This window comes from Aedes albopictus, chromosome 1, assembly GCF_035046485.1.
Source record: "Aedes albopictus strain Foshan chromosome 1, AalbF5, whole genome shotgun sequence".
NCBI lineage: Eukaryota > Metazoa > Arthropoda > Insecta > Diptera > Culicidae > Aedes > Aedes albopictus.
Genome location: NC_085136.1, coordinates 72,368,459 through 72,386,063, shown reverse-complemented (window position 1 = coordinate 72,386,063; position 17,605 = coordinate 72,368,459). Strand labels below are relative to the sequence as shown.

At 39.5% G+C, this 17,605-nt stretch overlaps 3 protein-coding genes across 3 annotated transcripts in view; 1 reads left to right on the top strand and 2 right to left on the bottom strand.

The window, feature by feature from the left end:
- LOC134285004 (uncharacterized) overlaps positions 1-17,605 on the top strand; it is a 194,044-nt gene that overhangs the window by 47,794 nt on the left and 128,645 nt on the right. The gene's annotated exons all lie outside the window — the stretch shown is intronic.
- LOC109422136 (trypsin-1) lies at positions 3,605-5,172 on the bottom strand. Its single transcript, XM_029856675.2, has 4 exons — positions 4,736-5,172; positions 4,506-4,672; positions 4,178-4,443; positions 3,605-4,118 (listed from the first exon to the last, which is right to left on the bottom strand). The coding sequence occupies exons 1-4, from the start codon at positions 4,784-4,786 to the stop codon at positions 3,823-3,825; spliced, it is 780 nt and encodes a 259-aa protein (XP_029712535.1). The 5' UTR covers positions 4,787-5,172; the 3' UTR covers positions 3,605-3,822.
- LOC109432597 (brachyurin) lies at positions 15,306-16,460 on the bottom strand. The gene is made up of 4 exons (XM_019708941.3): positions 16,318-16,460; positions 16,086-16,249; positions 15,751-16,016; positions 15,306-15,691 (listed from the first exon to the last, which is right to left on the bottom strand). The coding sequence occupies exons 1-4, from the start codon at positions 16,366-16,368 to the stop codon at positions 15,396-15,398; spliced, it is 777 nt and encodes a 258-aa protein (XP_019564486.2). The 5' UTR covers positions 16,369-16,460; the 3' UTR covers positions 15,306-15,395.

Genomic DNA, 17,605 nt, shown 5'->3' with positions numbered 1-17,605 from the left:
AGCCGAAAAAAATCCCCTGTGAATTCGAAACAGTCGATAGCATACACATACAACAGAGGTCATCATCTTCGAGAAAACAAGCATCTCTGCTGATCGCAACTTTGTCGGTATCAGGATCAATGAACTTGTACGCCTTGTGATGATCCGAGTATCCAATGAAAATCTTCTTGACAGCTGTCGAGTCCAACTTGGTTCGTTTTTGATCCGGTACGCGAACATCCCAAGTAATGCGAGGTATGCACTCAAACGGAATCCCTCAAGTAACTTTCGTTCAGTGCATTATTTTTTCGTGACTTGAATGGTCAAGAAATTTAACACAGCAAGCCCCATTTGATTTGACGTTTCGTTTTAGCTCCGAACTAGGATCCGGAAAAAAGCGACGCCTTATTATTTCTTGAGCGATTCCTTGCCTGAATTTTCCACGCATCGAGATAGGCCAAGAAATTTCTTGCGATCTGCGTACTACCCATAAGGTATAGGCCTCTTCCAAGAAGAGGCATTCCATGAGGAGTTGCTTTAGGTGTTTCTTCGGGATTCCTGGTTTTGAGAATTCTTCCTTTTGAAATTACTCAGGGAATTTCCCCAGGGGTTCTTCCTGAGATTCCTCCAAGATTCCCTTTCGTGATTCCAGGAGTTCCGTATGGTGCTCCTCCTTCTGAAGTTTCTTCAGAAGCTCTTCCAGCAGATGTCCAGTAGTTCCTTCGAGGAGCGCTGCAGAAGTTCAGGGATTCCCTTTTCTGAAAATTTCTGAGAGTTTCCTTCAGAAGTCCCTCCAGGAGCTCTTACTGGAATACTTCTTGAAGTTCCTCCTGAGATTTCTTAAGCATTTTCTTCTGACGTTACACTAGAAGTTTTTTCTGTGATATTTCAGAAATTTAGACCAGAATTAATCCAGAAGTTTTTCCTGGATTGCCTCAGGAATTCCTTCCCGGATTTCTTCATGAACTCCTTTTAAAATTTCCTCAGGACTATGTTGCGAGATTGGATCAGAATTTCATCTGCTTTCGCCCTGGAATTTCACCCAAAATTTCGCGGGTTCCTTCTGGGATTTCTTCAGGTCTTCTTTCTGGAATACATCTTGGAAATCCTTCCGCGATTGCTCAAAGAACTTCTTCCAGGATAAATCCACCAACTTTTGCCGTGAATCATCCAGAAACTTCTTCCGAAATAAGTGTAGAATTAGCTCTAAGTTAAAATACACATTAATCACATTAATAGAAACCAAAAAATGCTTCAGGAACAGCTAAGAAGACTCTAAGAACTCTTTTTGGGATTCCTCCAAACGTTCTTTCTAGAATTATCCCAGATGTATCCTTCAGCATTTGTCTTAGGAATTACTTCAAGAATTTGAGACATTTCTCCAACTATTTCCAACAATTTCTGTTTTTTCCAACTGTTCCTTCTGAGATTTTATTTCTCACCTGCAAATCCCAGGAAAAGCTTCTAAAGATATTCCTGAAATCAGAAGGAATCTCAGAAGAAATTCCAAGAAGAATCATCAAAGGAATTCCTAGAGGGATTTTTAAATGAATTTCTGGAGGACTCTTGGATGTGATTCCGGAAAGATTTTGGAAAATAATTACTGGAGGATTCCCGGAACTCCTGAAGGAATCCAGGAAGAAATTCCTTAAGAAATCCCAAAAAGATTCTCTGAAGGAGTCCTGGACAGAACATTTCTCCAAGAATCTCTTACGGGATTCACTCAGAGATTCCGTTGGTGATTTATCTTGGAATTCTTTGCGGGATTCCTCCAGGAGTTCAGGCAATTTTCAAGAAATTCTTTCAAAGATTCCCGAAGGAATTCCTTCCAAAATTCTTCATGGAATCATTTCCGAGATTCTTCCAGAAATTCCTTCAGAGATTTTTAGGAGTTTTTTTTTCTGAGATTCTTTCTATTGGAATACCTTCAAAAGTTTTATCTAAAGAAATTCCTACAATACTGCTGGAGGAATTCGTTAAATAAATGTTCATCGAACTTCTCCTGAACTTCTTAAGTTATTCCATAAAAAATCCTTTAAAAGCTCCTGAATGAATAATATTATAGAATTCAAAAGATTACAGAATCTGAAAGATCTCCATTAAACAAATCTGAGAGCATGCTACAGTGAATTTATGGAAGAATTCTAAAAGAATTGCAGGAATTTCAATAGGAAATACTGGAGGAATCTTGGAGGAAATCCTTGAAGGAATCAGGTGAAAATCCTGAACAAATCCTGGACAAATCCTGGGATTCCTTAAGATGTTCTGATATTACTAGAGGGTTTTTTTTCGAATTTCACTTTTTTGAGATTTTTTTTTTCTTTTGGCATGTTTCCATAACCCTTTCGTGACGAACCAGCACAATTGTGCTGTTGAGCAACAACTGTTTTGTGTAACTTTTTCAACTGTTTAGTCTTTGGTTTTCCTGATGTAATTTATTTTGATGATTGAGCCATAACTTATACTTGCATGTGTGCAAACAATCTTTTGTTTATGTTCTGTGTAAAATTTACCACAACAAGTTAAACAAAAAGTGAGCAAAAATGGTAAAACATGAAAAAGTTTTATCTGTCGCAAATTTTTAATTTTCGATTTATCTAGGTGGACAAGGCTAGGAATCGAAAGACAAGGAGTAGTACTAGCAAATGCCAAAGAAAAAGTGTTGATATATTAAAAAGTCTGAGAGTTCTGGAGAGCCAAATTTGAGCAATTTGTATGGAAATTTCACTTTTTTTAGCTCCGTCACGAAAGGGATAAGCTCCTTCTGTAATTTTTCTAGGAGATCCTTTTAAAATTCTTCGAGAAGTTCCCTCGTATAGGATTATCTTCGGAGAGTCTATCAGGAGTACCCTCTTGGATTCCTTCTGAGGTGCCTTCAGGAATTCCTTCCGAGTTTATTCCAGGAATCCCATCAAAATTCCTCATGGATTTTTTTTGGGATTTTTCCATTAAATCTTATTGGCATTCATTATAAGATTTATCGAGGAGTTCCTTCGAGAGTTTTTTTCCTGAGATCCGTTCAGGAGCTCCTTCTGGAGAATCTCAGAAGAGTTCTTTTTAGGGTATCATCCTAGATTCCTTTAGGCGTTCCTCAAGGAACTCCCTGCGGAATTCCTACAGGTTCCTTTTGCCATTCTTGCAGATTTTTATTGAATGGTTGATGAAGTTTTTTTTATGGAATTACTCCAGGAGTTGCGTATGGAATTCTTCTATGAGTTTCTTATAACATCCCTTGGGTAATTCTTCTAACAATTTCATAAGCAATTCCTTCCTGGATTTTTTCCGGATTTCATCCAATAGTCATGCCAATAGTTGTGTCTGGGAACGCTTTCTTGGAAAACTTCGGAAGATATACCATAAGGAGGCATCTCAGCTGAAACTCATAGAGAAATCACTAAAAAAATCCTAGAGGAATCTGGAAGGGACTGCTCTCCCGGAACTCCGGAACTGAATGCTTTAATACGTTCCATAAGTGTCATAATTAAGAGCTGAGCTAGTCGTAAACTCGCAAGACCTGACACCAACGCACTAAGCCACGGAACTGGGCTTATACCTTCCCGGAGCATTTCCGCCAAATACAGTGCTAAATAGCTACGCTCAAATGCCAGTCTTCGCTAGGGGTTGTGTTTTAGTGGACATCCTGGAGATAGTATGTATTTTAAGTGAATTCCATCATTGTTGTTATGAAATCTGCCTACAGATTTCAAATTTGTTTGAAAACTGAAATATATTCGTGAGAATATATCTTTAAGTCGGGTTTATCGTTAAGTCAAAACCCATTTATTATTTGAAACATTTGGAATACTAGCTAATACATAAAAAATAACTGCAAACTACAGTTCATCACAGCTGCGTCACATTTCTGATCCACTCCCGGTGGTAATCGACACGACTATAGCCCGTTGGATATGCAGTGCCGCATATTTCTCTGATGTACGACACAATTCCGGTAACGGTCGGACGTCCATGGACAAAAGTGACGAATCCGGCACCAACATCCCCAAGGCACATGTTCGAAAGCCTAGCGTTGTCTCTGGCACAGAAATGCTCTGGCAATTGGTTCTGGTATAACTCTTCACAATCGTCGTCGCCAATCACCCGCTGGAAGGTTCGCATCAGGACGTCCGTATGGTCGATAGCTGTTTTGGATTGGTGTTTTGAAATATTTCAACTGGGAAATGTAGAACTTTTTACTTACAATTGGGAGTTGTGTACCCGTAGCTAACGATTGTGCCTTCCTCATTTTCCAAAGGAAAACGATTCGTCCGTTCAGTGTTCAGATCCGGAAGTGCCACCGGGTAGACGTTCTGCGTGAACACCAGAGACACCGGTAAGGTGATAATACCGATGTCGTTAATTGAAGTATTGGGGTCAAATTCAGGATGCCATGAAGCAGTGATAGACGTGATGGTGGTTAGCTCGACAAAGATGTTACTGCCGAAACCTACATCCCACCGGACATATCTATTATAGATGTTTAGAGAATCACTTGTTGATGAATGCATTTCTCCGACTAAATTACCTACCCCTCAATGATCTTGGCCGAGGTCAGCACGTGCTTATCGGAAATAATTGTACCGCCTCCAAAGAATCCTACGGATGCTACATTTGTGTAGAGCACGTATGCGTTGTATCCGACAATATGTGGAGCGGTGTGCGCATTGATGATACGTGGAGTACGATCTGGTTCCGCCTAATTTGAGATAGATTACTAGAAACTTAATTCTCTTCTGTTCTTTAACCACGACCTAAGTACCTGAGCGCCAAGGACGCAAATCAGAATTACTGCCAGTTTGAAATGCTTCATTGTGCTCCGACGGTTAGATTACACTGTATTTGGGATTACGTCTGGTAAGCTTTCTTAAATAGCTGCTAATAGGGCAATTGATAGAAATATCTCCTAAATATGTCACCGTTATCAAGCCAGGGAGATTTTTGCGGTGATTTACGACAGATATGAACAAAATTAGGCTGCTAGCTTATCACATTGCCAAATGGAATTATCGATATATCTAGAAAATTCGGGTTGGAGGAATTTTTATAACCCTGAGCAACAAGTAATCGGAGGCGCGGCAATACGTACATATACTTGAAAAAATAAGTTGTCGATTAGAAAATAAAATCCCGATTAATCCACCTAGTGATACTGATACCATGTACTTGATTTAGGAAAGCAATAATTCTAACTTTTGCTTTTGCTTATGATCAGAGGATAAAGTCACATATACCAATCAACTCAGTTCGACGAATGGAGATGATGTATGTATGTGTGTATGTGTGTATGTATGTATGTCTGTGCGTTAATAAGTTCCTTAATTTTCAAGGTATTTCCCATTGGCATTTCCCATTTTCGGATTAGAGCTTGAATCAAACCGGAATTTTATCGCATTGTTTGCTATTAAAAATGGTTTGGATCGGTCAAGACGTTTCGGAGTTATGGCCATTTTAGTAATCCGGACCAGCACCGGTATAGCTGACCGTAAATAAAACTAAACCAAGCCCTATCATGGGACACACTGAACAGCGTTGATTTTTGTAACCTTTAGCATGGTTGACGAATTATGTGCTGTAATCAACACTGGAGACCATCGTAGAATTATTCAGCCAAAAATTTAAGATGGCGGCCTAATATTCAAGATGGCGACCCAAAATTCATGATGGCTGGTGTTTAAAAGAGTGTAGGGCTCTAAAACGATGCAATATGGATATTAAGGTGGCCCACACTAATATGAAAAACAAAAATTTCGAAAAATGTCAAGTCTTACCTCCTAAATCAGTTGTTTTGGACTCCCAGAAGCTACGTTCAAAATTTTAACAAAATCGGTTGAGTCTAAGGGGGCGCTCAAAACGCTTGAAGTTTGTATGGGAAAACTTGGCCAAATGTATGCAGAAATTTTAAGTTTTCGAATTTTGCCGCTAGGTGGCGCTGTAAGCGTTCAATAATCAAACCCTTTGGTATTATTGTAGGTGACTATATGCCAAACAACTTTGTCGAAGACCGGAAAGTGATTCAACGTCTGTGAAAAAAGTTATATCCTAGGTAAAGTGAGGATAAACTTTATTGTTATTTTTCCAATACATGTAAAGGAATAATATCAATAATGAAATCTCAATACTTTGCCTCACTTTGCCGAGGGTATAACTTTTTCCACAGCCGTCGGATCACTTCGCGGTCTTCGACAAAGTTCTCTGGCATATAGTCACCTACAATAATACCAAAGGGTTTGATTATTGAACGCTTACAGCGCCACCTAGCGGCAAAATTCGAAAACTTAAAATTTCTGCATACATTTGGCCAAGTTTTCCCATACAAACTTCAAGCGTTTTGAGCGCCTCCTTAGGCTCAACCGATTTTGCTCAAATTTTGAACGTAGCTTCTGGGAGTCCAAAACAACTGATTTAGGAGGTAAGACTTGACATTTTTCGAAATTTTTGTTTTTCATATAAGTGTGGGCCACCCTAATGGATATATTTGGTAATGGGAAAGATGTCGCGAGTCTTTGGCTTCAAAACCATGCAATATGGGAATATTTGGAATGGCGAAGATGTGTGGAGTCCAAAAATGGTGTCCAGGATGTATAAAATGGCGGTTTAAAATCCAGGATAGCAACTCAAAATTCAAGATGGTTGTCAGGCAGTTAATTCAATCTGCTGGCATTAGCTCAAGAATTTCTCTAGAAGATCCTCCAGGAATTTCTTTTTCAATTCCTCCAAGAATACCGTAAGGGATTCATCCAGGAATTTCTTAATGGTTTCCAGGAATTTCTTCAGGTTTCTTCAAAGATTCCTCCAGCAATTATTTACTTCAAATATTTCTCCTGGAGTTTCTTCAGGGATTTCTCCGGGAATTTCTCTAGCGATTCCTCTAGAAACTTCATCAGAGATTCCTCCAGTAGTTCCTTCAGAGTCTCGTCCAGAAAATTTGTCCAAGAACTCATTAAATCTCCTGCCATTAGTTGAAAGATTTCTCTAGAAGATCCTCCATGAATTTCTTTTTCAATTCCCCCAGGAATACCGTAAGGGATTCATCCACTAATTTATTCATGGTTTCTTCCAGGAATTTCTTCAGGGATTCCTCTAAGGGTTTTTCAGAGATTCCTCCAGCAATTTCTTCAAAGATTTTTCCAGGAGTTTCTTCAGGGATTTCTCCGGGAATTTCTTTAGCGATTCCTCTAGAAACTTCATCAGAGATTCCTCCTGCAGTTCCTTCAGAGTTTCATCCAGAAAATTTTTCAAGCAAATCCCTAAAAGTTTTTTTTTCCGGAATTCTTTGAAGAATTTCTCTTGAAGTTTCTTGACAAATTTCTTCTGGGTTTCCTTGGAATTTTTCCAGTAATTTCTTCAGGGATTTTTCCGGTAACTCTTTCTGTTGTTCCTCCAGGGATTTATTTGAAAATTTCTCTTGAATTTCTTGATGGATTTCTTCTGGAATTCCTAATTCAATCTCCTGGCATTATTTGAAGGATTTCTCTAGAAGATCCTCCAAGAATTTCTTTTTCAATTCCTCCAGGAATGCCGTAAGGGATTCATCAAGTAATTTCTTCATAGTTTCTTCCAGGAGTTTCTTCAGGGATTCCTCTAAGGGGTTTTCAGAAATTCCTCCAGCAATTTCTTCAAAGATTTCTCCAGGAGTTTCTTCAGGGATTTCTCCAGAAATTTCATTAGTGACTCCTCTACAAATTTCACCAGGGGTTCCTCCAGCAGTTCCTTCAAAGTTTCGTCCAGAAATTTTCTCTAGCAATTCCTTAAAAGATTTCTCCTAGAATTCTTTAGAAATTTCTTCTGGATATCCTTAAGAGATTTCTCAAGAAATTCCTTCAGGGATTCTTCCGGTAACTCCTTCTGGGGTTCCTCCAGGGATTTATTTGGGAATTTCTCTTGAGTTTCTTGATGGATTTCTTCTGGAATTCCTTCAGGGATTCCTGCAGAAGCTCCGTCAGGCAGTTTATTCAATCTCCTGCCATTAGTTCAAGGATTTCTCTAGAAGATCCTCCAGGAATTTCTTTTTCAATTTCTCCAGGAATGTCGTAAGGAATTAATCCAGGAATTTCTTCATGATTTCTTCCAGGAGTTTCTTCAGGGATTCCTCTAATATTTTTTTAGAGATTCCTCCAGCAATTTCTTCAAAGAATTCTCCAGAAGTTTCTTCAGGGATTTCTCCGGGAATTTCTTCAGCGATTCCTCTAGAAACTTCTCATCAGGGATTCCTCCAGCAGTTCCTTCAGAGTTTCATCCAGAAAACTTGTCTAGCAATTCCTTGAAAGATTTCTCCTGGAATTCTTGAGAGATTTCTCCAGAAATTCCTTCAGAGATTCTTCCGGTAACTCCTTCTGGGGTTCCTCCAGGGATTTATTTGAGAATTTCTCTTGAATTTCTTGATGGATTTCTTCTGGAATTCCTTCATGCTGCAGAAGCTTCGTCAGGCAGCTAATTCATTCTCCTGACATTATTTCAAGGATTTCTCTAGAAGATCCTCCAAGAATTTCTTTTTCAATTCCCCCAGGAATGCCGTAAGGGATTCATCCGGGAATTTCTTCATGGTTTCTTCCAGGAATTTCTTCAGGTATTGCTCTAAGATTTTTCAGAGATTTCTCAAAAAAATTCTTCAAAGATTTCTCCGGGAATTTCTTTAGTGATTCCTCTAGAAACTTCATCAGGGATTGCTCCAGCAGTTCCTTCAGAGTTTCGTTCAGTAAAATTGTCCTAGCAATTCCTTAAAATATTTCTCCTGGAATTCTCAAGGAATTTCTCTTGATATTCCTTTAGATGTTTCTTCTGGATATCCTTAAGGGATTTCTCCAGAAATTCCCTCAGGGATTCTTCCGGTAACTCCTTCTGGGGTTCCTCCAGGAATTTATTTGAGAATTTCTTGATGAACTTCTTCTGGAATTCCTTCAGGGATTTCTCCAGAAGCTCCGTCAGGCAGTTAATTCAATCTCCTGGCATTAGTTCAAGGATTTCTCTAGAAGACCCTCCAGGAATTTCTTTTTCAATTCCCCCAGGAATGCCGTAAGGGATTCATTCAGTAATTTCTTTATTATTTCTTCCAAGAGTTTCTTCAGATATTCCTCTAAGGGCTTTTCAGAGATTCCTCCAGCAATTTCTTCAAAGATTTCTCCTGGAGTTTCTTCAGCGATTTCTCCAGGCATTTCATTAGCGACTCCTCTACAAATTTTATCAAGGATTCCTCCTGCAGTTCCTTCAGAGTTTCATCCAGAAAATTCTTCCGGTTATTCCTTTATTCCGGATTTATTCAAGGATTTCTCTTTGAATTTCTTGATGGATTCCTTTAGGAATCTTCTCCTGGAATCATTTGTAGGTTTTTTTTCGGAATTCTTCGAAACTCCAGGAACTTCTTCAGTGGTTTCTCCAGGGATTCTTCGGGGATTCTTCTGGCAATTTCTTCTTGAATTTCTCCAGATTTCCCTGGAAATCTTAGAGGAATTTCTTCTAAAATTCCTTCGGGGATTTCTCCAGGAACTCCTTCATGGATTTCTGAAAGGATCTCTTTTCCTGGAATTCCTCTTGGAATTCTTAGAGGTTTTTCGCCTAAAGTTCCTTGAGGGTTTTTTTTTGTGGAATTTCTTGAGTGATTTCTCCAGGGTTTTTTTTTCAACGATTCATCTAGGAAGTGGAACAGGAATTTCAGGAATTTTCCTTGAATTCTTTAAAAGATTTCTCCTTAAATTACCAGAGTAATTTTGCCAGTAACTGCTTGAAAGCATTTTTTTTTTCAGAAACTCCTTCGGAGATTCCTACAAAAACTCCTTCACAGATTTCTCCAGGAACTCTTTCAGAGATTCTTCAGCAATTTCTTCAGGAATTTCATGAGAGATTTCTTCTGAAGTTGAATTGAAAGTTGCTGGAAAGACCAGGACTTTCATCAAAGATTCCTTCAATAACGTTCTTAGGGATTTCTCCCAAAAATTCAAGAGGACTTTCTCTTGAAATTTCTTGAAGGATTTCCTCTGGAACTTCTCGAGGAACTCCTTCAGGAATTTCTCCAGAATTTGTTTTACATATTCCTCCAGGATTTTTCAGCAATTAATAAAGGAACTTTCCGAAAATTATTCTCGACCATCTCTAGGGTTTCATTCACGAGTTCCTTCATGGTGTACTTTATAACCTCCGTCAGATGTTTCCCCTAGAATTTATACATTATTTCCTTCAGAAAATGGATTCCTCGAGGAATTCAATCAGGGTGTGATTGAGGAAGTTTTGCAGGGATTATTCGAGGAATTTCCAAAGCATTTACTCCAGGAATTTATTCAGGGACTCATTCAGAAATTCCTTCAGACTTGATGTTCCGATAGAGATTTCTCCTGGAGTTTTTTTTTTAGCCCTAGGCTAGTTCATTTTGGGACCCACGCTTTACTTCCCTTCCGAAGGAAGAACTCACATTTTGCAAGTTTGTCGGGAGTGGGATTCGATCCCAGGTCCTCGGCGTAATAGTCAAGTGTTCTAACCATCATACCAGGTCCGCTCCACCCTCCTGGACTTCATTCAAGGGTTTTTGTAGAAGATCCTTTAGAGATTCCTCCAACTTTTTTTTATTCCTCCAGGAATCCCTTAAGGTATTCTCATTCAGGAAGTTTATCTTGCTTTCCTCAAGGAATTTCTCCAGAAATTCCCTGAGAGATTTGCCTTGGATTTTTTTTTGAGAAATTCCGTTTGGAGTTCCTTGAAGGACTCCGTCTGGAATTTCAGGAGGGATTTCTCAAAAAACACCTCCAGGAATTTATCTCCAAGAATTCTTTGTGAGATTTTTACTGGAATTTTTGAAGATTTTTATATCATTTTTTCCCTCAGAAATTCCTCCAGGAACTCCTTCTGTATTTTTTGCAGGCTTTATTCTGGAATTTTTCAAAGGATTTCTCCTGGAATTGTTGGAGTTTTTTTTCAGGAAATCTACCAGGGATTTCTACTCAAATTCCTTTAAGGGTTTCTCCAGGAACTTTTTCAACAATTTCTGCAGGAGCTTCTTCAGGGACTTCTTTTGGGATGCCTTGAGGGATTTTTCGAGAAATTTCTTCAGAAATTTCTCCTGGAGTTCTTTGAGCTGTTTCGCCTGGAGTTCCTTGAGATTTTTTTTTCTGGAAATTCTGAAGGACTCCTCCCCAGATACTCTTAAAGATATTTTTCCAAGAGATTCTTCAAGGATTCATCAAGAAGTGTTTCAGGGGTTTTTCCAGGATGTTTTCTGGGATTCCTGCAGGAACTTTGCTACAAATCCTTCATATATAATTTTTTAGAATACTTTGAGAGATTTCTCCTGATGTTGCTGGAGAGATTTCTCCAAGAACTACTTCTGGGATTTCTCCAGGAATTCCTTCAGGCATTTCTACGGGGTTTCTTTGGGGGTTGCTCCTGGAATTTCCTAAGGGATTTCCCCTGAAATTGATGGAGAGATTTTGCAGGTATCTATTCATATATTCCTCCTGGAACTCCTTCAGGGATTTCTCTTACAATTTCTTCAAGGATTTTTCCAGGTATTCCATTAGTGATTTCTCCAAAAAATATTTTTTCAGGAACTGCTTCAGGGAAATCCAGGAATTCCTTCAGGAACTCTTCAGGGATTTCCCCAACTAACAATCACTCATTTTACTAGCACCTTTACGACGAATTAGTTCAGCATGATGCTGAATAACATTTGGATAATTTTCAGGCATAACCTTTGTTCGGGTTTTGTTCACACAAATTTGGAGAAACTATAAAGCATAGTGTTGTGTACCAACTGAACTGTTCGTTGTTAAGCCGTTTTACAACTATATAGTAAAGCTATTATTCAGCTTTGGTAAAAAAGATGAAAAATAAATAAAATGCAAAGTTTTTTTTGATTTCCACGAGCGTTTATGATTGGCACTTATGCCGTGAACAACTATAGTGAAATAATAACTACGCATAAATTTACCTTATTCAAGATTCGAACTCGAGACCCGTCGATTGCCAGCCGATTATCTTCCTATCTGCGCCATCCTAGAGATGAGGAATTGCAGCGCTCAAATCAAAACATAAACTTCCCATGGTTTAATAATGATCAGACTTCGACTCCTATTCAGCAGTGTTGAATTTGCACAGAACATTATGGTTAACAATTGAACAACAGATTTATTCAGCTATTGTTCAGTAAAAATCACGTGTTTTTCATCATGTACTCTGAGTCGAAGTATGATGAAACGAAAGCGCTTGTTTGACTTGTGAAAAACACATTAGACAGACACATGGTCTTATTTTTACATGAACTTAATAAGAAACAGAAAAATGTCTTGTTAAACTATGTTGTAAAGGAATTACTGCGAGTCGAATAAACATTTTATTGATCGCTTGAAAAAGTGTTTTAAATTGTCATTGTTAATACCAATACGAAAAGTTAAACATTGGCTACTTTTTCAATTGAAAAAGCATTTGTACAGTAATGTGTACAGCATAATTTTAGTTCAGCAATAATTATTATTATTATAAAGCGACAATTCAGCATACATTCTTGTTTGCGGCTTGCGATTGTTAGTTGGGTCTTCAGAAACTCCTTCAGAAATTCCTACTAGAATTCTTCGGGGGATTTCTCCTGAAGTTCCTTGAGCGATTTCTCCTGTAAATCTTTGATGTATTCAACCAGGAATTCCTCGAAGGATTTCTCCTTCGATCCATCCAAGAAGTTCTTCAAGGATTTCTTTCAGGTTTTCTCCTTGCAAACATTCAGAAGATTCTTAAGGAAACTGGTATTTTGTGAGAAATTTCCAAAGGGCCTTTTCTAGAAACTCCTTCAAGAACTCCTCCATGGATACCTTCAGAAAGGTGTCCGGCCATTTGGCCGAATGCCCTCTGGCCGAATGGGTCGTTTCGCCGAATGCCATTTGGCCGAATTATGATCAGAACGATTCTGAGGAAGTTTTTGACATTTTAACTACCAATATGATCATCAGAAATATTTCCTTCTTTTAATCAAAGGCTATTCTTTGTAGTTGGCGTTGGCTGGCGTTGAACCGCATTTATTTTATCGAAGACTTTTTGTTCTTTGAATCATAGGCTGTTCTTTCGATTAATTCTGATGTGGGGTACAGTGTCATGGTCACTTAAGTTCATCATTCATATTTCTTCTAAACGGCATTCGGCCAAATGGCTTTCGGCCAAATGGCGTTCGGCCAAATGACACGGAACTTTTCAGAAACGCCTTCTGGGAAACCTAAAGGTTTCTCCAGTAGTTCATTCAAGTTCCTCTTCACTTCCGACGGAAATACATTCTCACGAAAATACTATTGACACATTCTACCGTGACGTTACAACGTTTTAACGCCTTTATGGTCAGATTTTTCACTATAACTCGTAAATTCGACCGAAAACCCTGAAATATTTTTGCATCTTTGGATTCCTTGTGAAATTTCCAATAAGTTTAATCTATTGAACATTTAGTTTTCATCGGAAAAGTATGTTTAAAATGGGAATGAATGGCGTGACGTTGCAACGTTCTAACGTCACGCTACTCATTCTAATTTTAAACATACTTTTCCAATGAAAACTAAATGTTCAACAGATTAAACTCATTGGAAATTTTACAAGGAATCCAAATATGCAAAAACATGTGAGGGTTTACGGTCGAATTTACGAGTTATAGTTAAAAATCTGACCATAAAGGTGTCAAAACGTTGTAACGTCACGGGAGAATGTGTCTATTAGATGTTTTTCTCTTGGAGTCGCTGGAGAGATGTCTCATGTAATTGCTTTACAGTTTTTTTTACAGTAATTCCTTCAGGGTCACCTCCGAAAGCTGCTTAAGGGATTCCTCAAGAAACTCATTTCAGGAACTGCTTCAGGAATTCTTCCCGGAGTTTCTTCAGGGGCTCCTCATGAAGTTCATCCAGCGATTCCATCTTATATTTATTTTGGGATTTCTCTAGAATTCCTCCAGGAGTTACTTATGTCGTTTCTTCTGAAGTTCTTCGGGAACTCCTTCAGGGATTTTATCAGAAGTTCGTTCAGGAATTCAACCAGTGATTTCTTCAAGGGTTACTCTTCGAGTAGACTCGAAGGAATCCCTTCGGGGGTTCCTCTGCGAGACCCTTTGGAGATTTTTCAGCTTTTTGGGATTTACTATGCGATTTACTTCGGTATTTCTCTATTTGCTTTTCTATGTGCACTGTTTACGATACGAAGTACTACTACTTACTACCGGTGGGGGATAGGGAGTATTTTGCCAACAATGATGTCAACGCGCGTTGCAAAAACGGGTGGGTATCAGAAATTAAACCGGTTTGCATACCTCTACAACTCACCGACATACTACGCACTGGTGGGGATAGTCTAAGCACGTAACCTAGTATAAAAATTATTTTTGTCAATTTCTTGATTTTTTCCAGGCTAACCAAGCCAAGTTCCAAAGTTCCAAATTACAAAGTTCGAAACACTTTGAACTTCATGTAAACAACAGAAAAACGTATTTGATAACATCAAATCAAACTATCATGAAGCTTGGTCCTCGAAATCTACTGCCCAAACTGTTGATAATAGAGAAAAAATATATCTAACGTTAAAATTACTCCGTAACTTTTGCGCAATACTGAGTGACATTACGAAACTAATCACATGCACCCCTTAGCTTTTAGGGATCGATAGGTACTGTTATGTACTTATGGGATATTCTGTACCGTCCAGTTATGGAAGTTAATTCTTGAAATCTACCGCTGTAACAGTAGTAAATTTCATTATAAACGATAGCATGACCAACCGTAAGCCATAAACCTTCTGAAACCTCAAGAGTGATTCTTGGATCTTTTCGAGATAATCCAGGTAAGCCAAACTACCTTGTAGTTCAGAACGCCAGGTCTACAGTTATGACAGTAGTATTTCCTGCTATACTGAGTACCGTTACGTTACCAATTCTGGCCATCGGATCTACATGAAGACCTATAGGCATTACTATGTACTTTTGAGTCACAGGTCATCCAAACTATCAGGGAGCTGGATCATTAAAATCTACAATTGGTAACAGTAGTTGCCATGGCCATGAACAATAGCATTACATCCACCAGGTTCCATGAACCTCATGAAAGCTCAAGAGTTTCAAGTTATTCCAAGATGCTGTTGAGGTGATCTAAGTTTCCCAAACTACTCTAAGGCTCACATCATCAGGTCCAAACTTGCAACAGTGTTCTTTTCCCCTTTACTAAGTCTCGTAACGTAACCAACCATACACGTGAGCATCCTTGGACATCAGTGGGCATTTTGAAATTAGTTTTTGGCGATACGCATCTGACTTCTGCAAGTGAAGATACCGGAAGATGTGAACTCATCCGATCCTTGATTAACTAGCGCTAACTAAAATCTTAAACTCCGTAATAGCAACCTCCATATTTTATTACAAATGCCTGATCACTAGCTTAGAGATCAATTTCTACACTAAACATCGTTCACACACCTCGTCACAACTGTGTCACCGTTCTGATCCAGTCACGGTAGTACTGCACACGGGTGAAGCCCGTCGGGCTCGTGGTTCCGCATATCTCTCTTACATACGACGTAATCCCGGTAACGGTCGGACGTCCCCGCACATAGGTCACAAACCCTACACCCACATCACCAATGCACATGTTGGACAACTGGACGATATCTTTGGCGCAAAAGTGCTGAGCCAGCGTAGTCTGGTATAGTCCCTCGCAAACCGCGTCGGCAGTCACCCGCTGGAAGGACTGCTGCAGGAGGTCCGATCGATCCGTTGCTGTGAAGGATTGTTTTTTTACACATCTCCGAGTAACGTAAATCTTCATATATACTTACAAATTCCACTAGTGTACCCGAAGCCGACGATCGTGCCTTCCTCATTTTCAAAGGGAAAGAGATTCGTCCGATCAGTGGTCAGATCCGGAAGGGCCACCGGGTAGATGTTGGATGTGAACACCAGTGACTCCGGCAGGGTTATAATACCGATGTCGTTGGCCGCAGTATTGGGATCAAATTGAGGATGCGATGTAGCAGTTTTCGATTTCAGGATGGTTAACCTCACGAAGACGTTACTTCCGACTCCTATATCCCACTGGACGTATCTGTTGATTATATGTTACACTGAGTCACTTCATTGATTATTTTGTATTGCATTCAGAAAACTGGATTACCCTCTGATGATCCGGGCCGAGGTCAGAACGTGCCGGTTGGAAATGATCGTGCCACCGCCAAAGAATCCCTGGTAAGTTTCAGTCGAGTAGAGAACGTATGCGTTGTATCCCACGTTGGGAGCGATTTGTCCATTGATGATACGTGGTGTACGAGCTGGTTCTGCCTAGTTCAGGTATGAAACAGATTACTTAGTACTCGTTGTTCTTCCGTTGTTCCCAGTGACCTGTGTACCTGAGCTCCGAAGAGGCAAATGACCGTTGCTAATAGCTGCAAACGCTTCATAGTGCTGCACACGTTAGATTACACTGTCTTTGGGGTTATCTTCTGTCAGTTTACTTTTATAGCAATGCACAGTTAACCGCAGCAGAAGATTCTCCGAAATATGTCTCTGTTATCTCAATCCAGGGGGAGTTTTTCGGTAATAAATGATTAATGATCATAAACGTTATCGTAAAAGTATACGACAGACAATGAACCATCGGAAGCACGATTAGCTATCGCCATATCCAGATTATGAATGAAATTTCCGTTGAATCTATATTTCCTATAGATAACTATACAGATAACGAGGGGATTCCTGCCAATGAGTTGCAGAACGCCGAATCAGCTGTGAAATTTGGCGAAACGACGGTGAAGCTTGCTTCACAAATATGCGACTTGCGACTATGAGATTCGTCTAATTTTTTTTGCAAACTTCTCTATCACTGAAAATATGTGTTAAACGCCCTCCATTACCGACGCTTCATACACTAGGCGCCCCTCCGCCTTTTTTCCTAAATTGGGAAAAACCCCTCCCTTGGCGTCACTTCTGTGTACGGGCCTGCACACAGATATCTGTGGACCAATAGAAGAGTTGTTGATGGCGGTAGATGCGTTTGCCTTTCTCGTACACCAGATGTACCGAAAGGCTATATGTTCACTCCGAAAACGAGAATTCGATAGAGCCCCCGATGGGGTCAAGTCTTATATACCAATCGACTCAGCTCGACGAGTTGCGATGATGTCTGTGTGTATGTATGTGTGTGTGTACAAAAAGGTCACCCCATTTTTAGATAGTAAATATGAACCGATTTCAACGACCGATGGTTCATTCGATAGGGTATATGGCCCCATTGTTTCCTATTGAAAATGGTTTTGATCGGTCTAGCCGTTCTGGAGTTATGGCCATTAAGGTGTTCCGGATCGGTATCCCAGGAAGGGGCCAGATATGAAAATGCAACAAACCCATGCATACGACCCATCAAACTACGGCATTTTCGATAACTTGATCAACGATAAGCAGGAAAATAGTATCAGACCATATTTGAGCCGGTAGTGTTCCGGGACCGGTTCTGGATGCCCCGCCGGAAGTTGTCAAATATAAAAGTGAACATAACCCAAAGATGCGACACATCAAACCGCAGCTTTTTCGATTACCTGATGAAAAGTAACCAGGAAAATAGTCTCAGACCATATCTGAACCGGTAGTGTTCCGGAATCGGTTCCGGGTGGTCCTCCTGAAATGGCCAAATATAAATAA

Bases quoted from the DNA above. Each gene is read 5' to 3' on its own strand.
- LOC109422136 (XM_029856675.2), bottom strand. From the start codon at position 4,786: ATGAAGCATTTCAAACTGGCAGTAATTCTGATTTGCGTCCTTGGCGCT. The intron at 4,444-4,505 runs GTAGGTAATTTA...CATCTATAATAG, and splicing joins TCGGCCAAGATCATTGAGGG to ATATGTCCGGTGGGATGTAG. The intron at 4,119-4,177 runs GTAAGTAAAAAG...AATCCAAAACAG, and splicing joins CGGGTACACAACTCCCAATT to CTATCGACCATACGGACGTC.
- LOC109432597 (XM_019708941.3), bottom strand. From the start codon at position 16,368: ATGAAGCGTTTGCAGCTATTAGCAACGGTCATTTGCCTCTTCGGAGCT. The intron at 16,250-16,317 runs GTACACAGGTCA...TACCTGAACTAG, and splicing joins TTTGCCTCTTCGGAGCTCAG to GCAGAACCAGCTCGTACACC. The intron at 16,017-16,085 runs GTAATCCAGTTT...TATAATCAACAG, and splicing joins TCGGCCCGGATCATCAGAGG to ATACGTCCAGTGGGATATAG.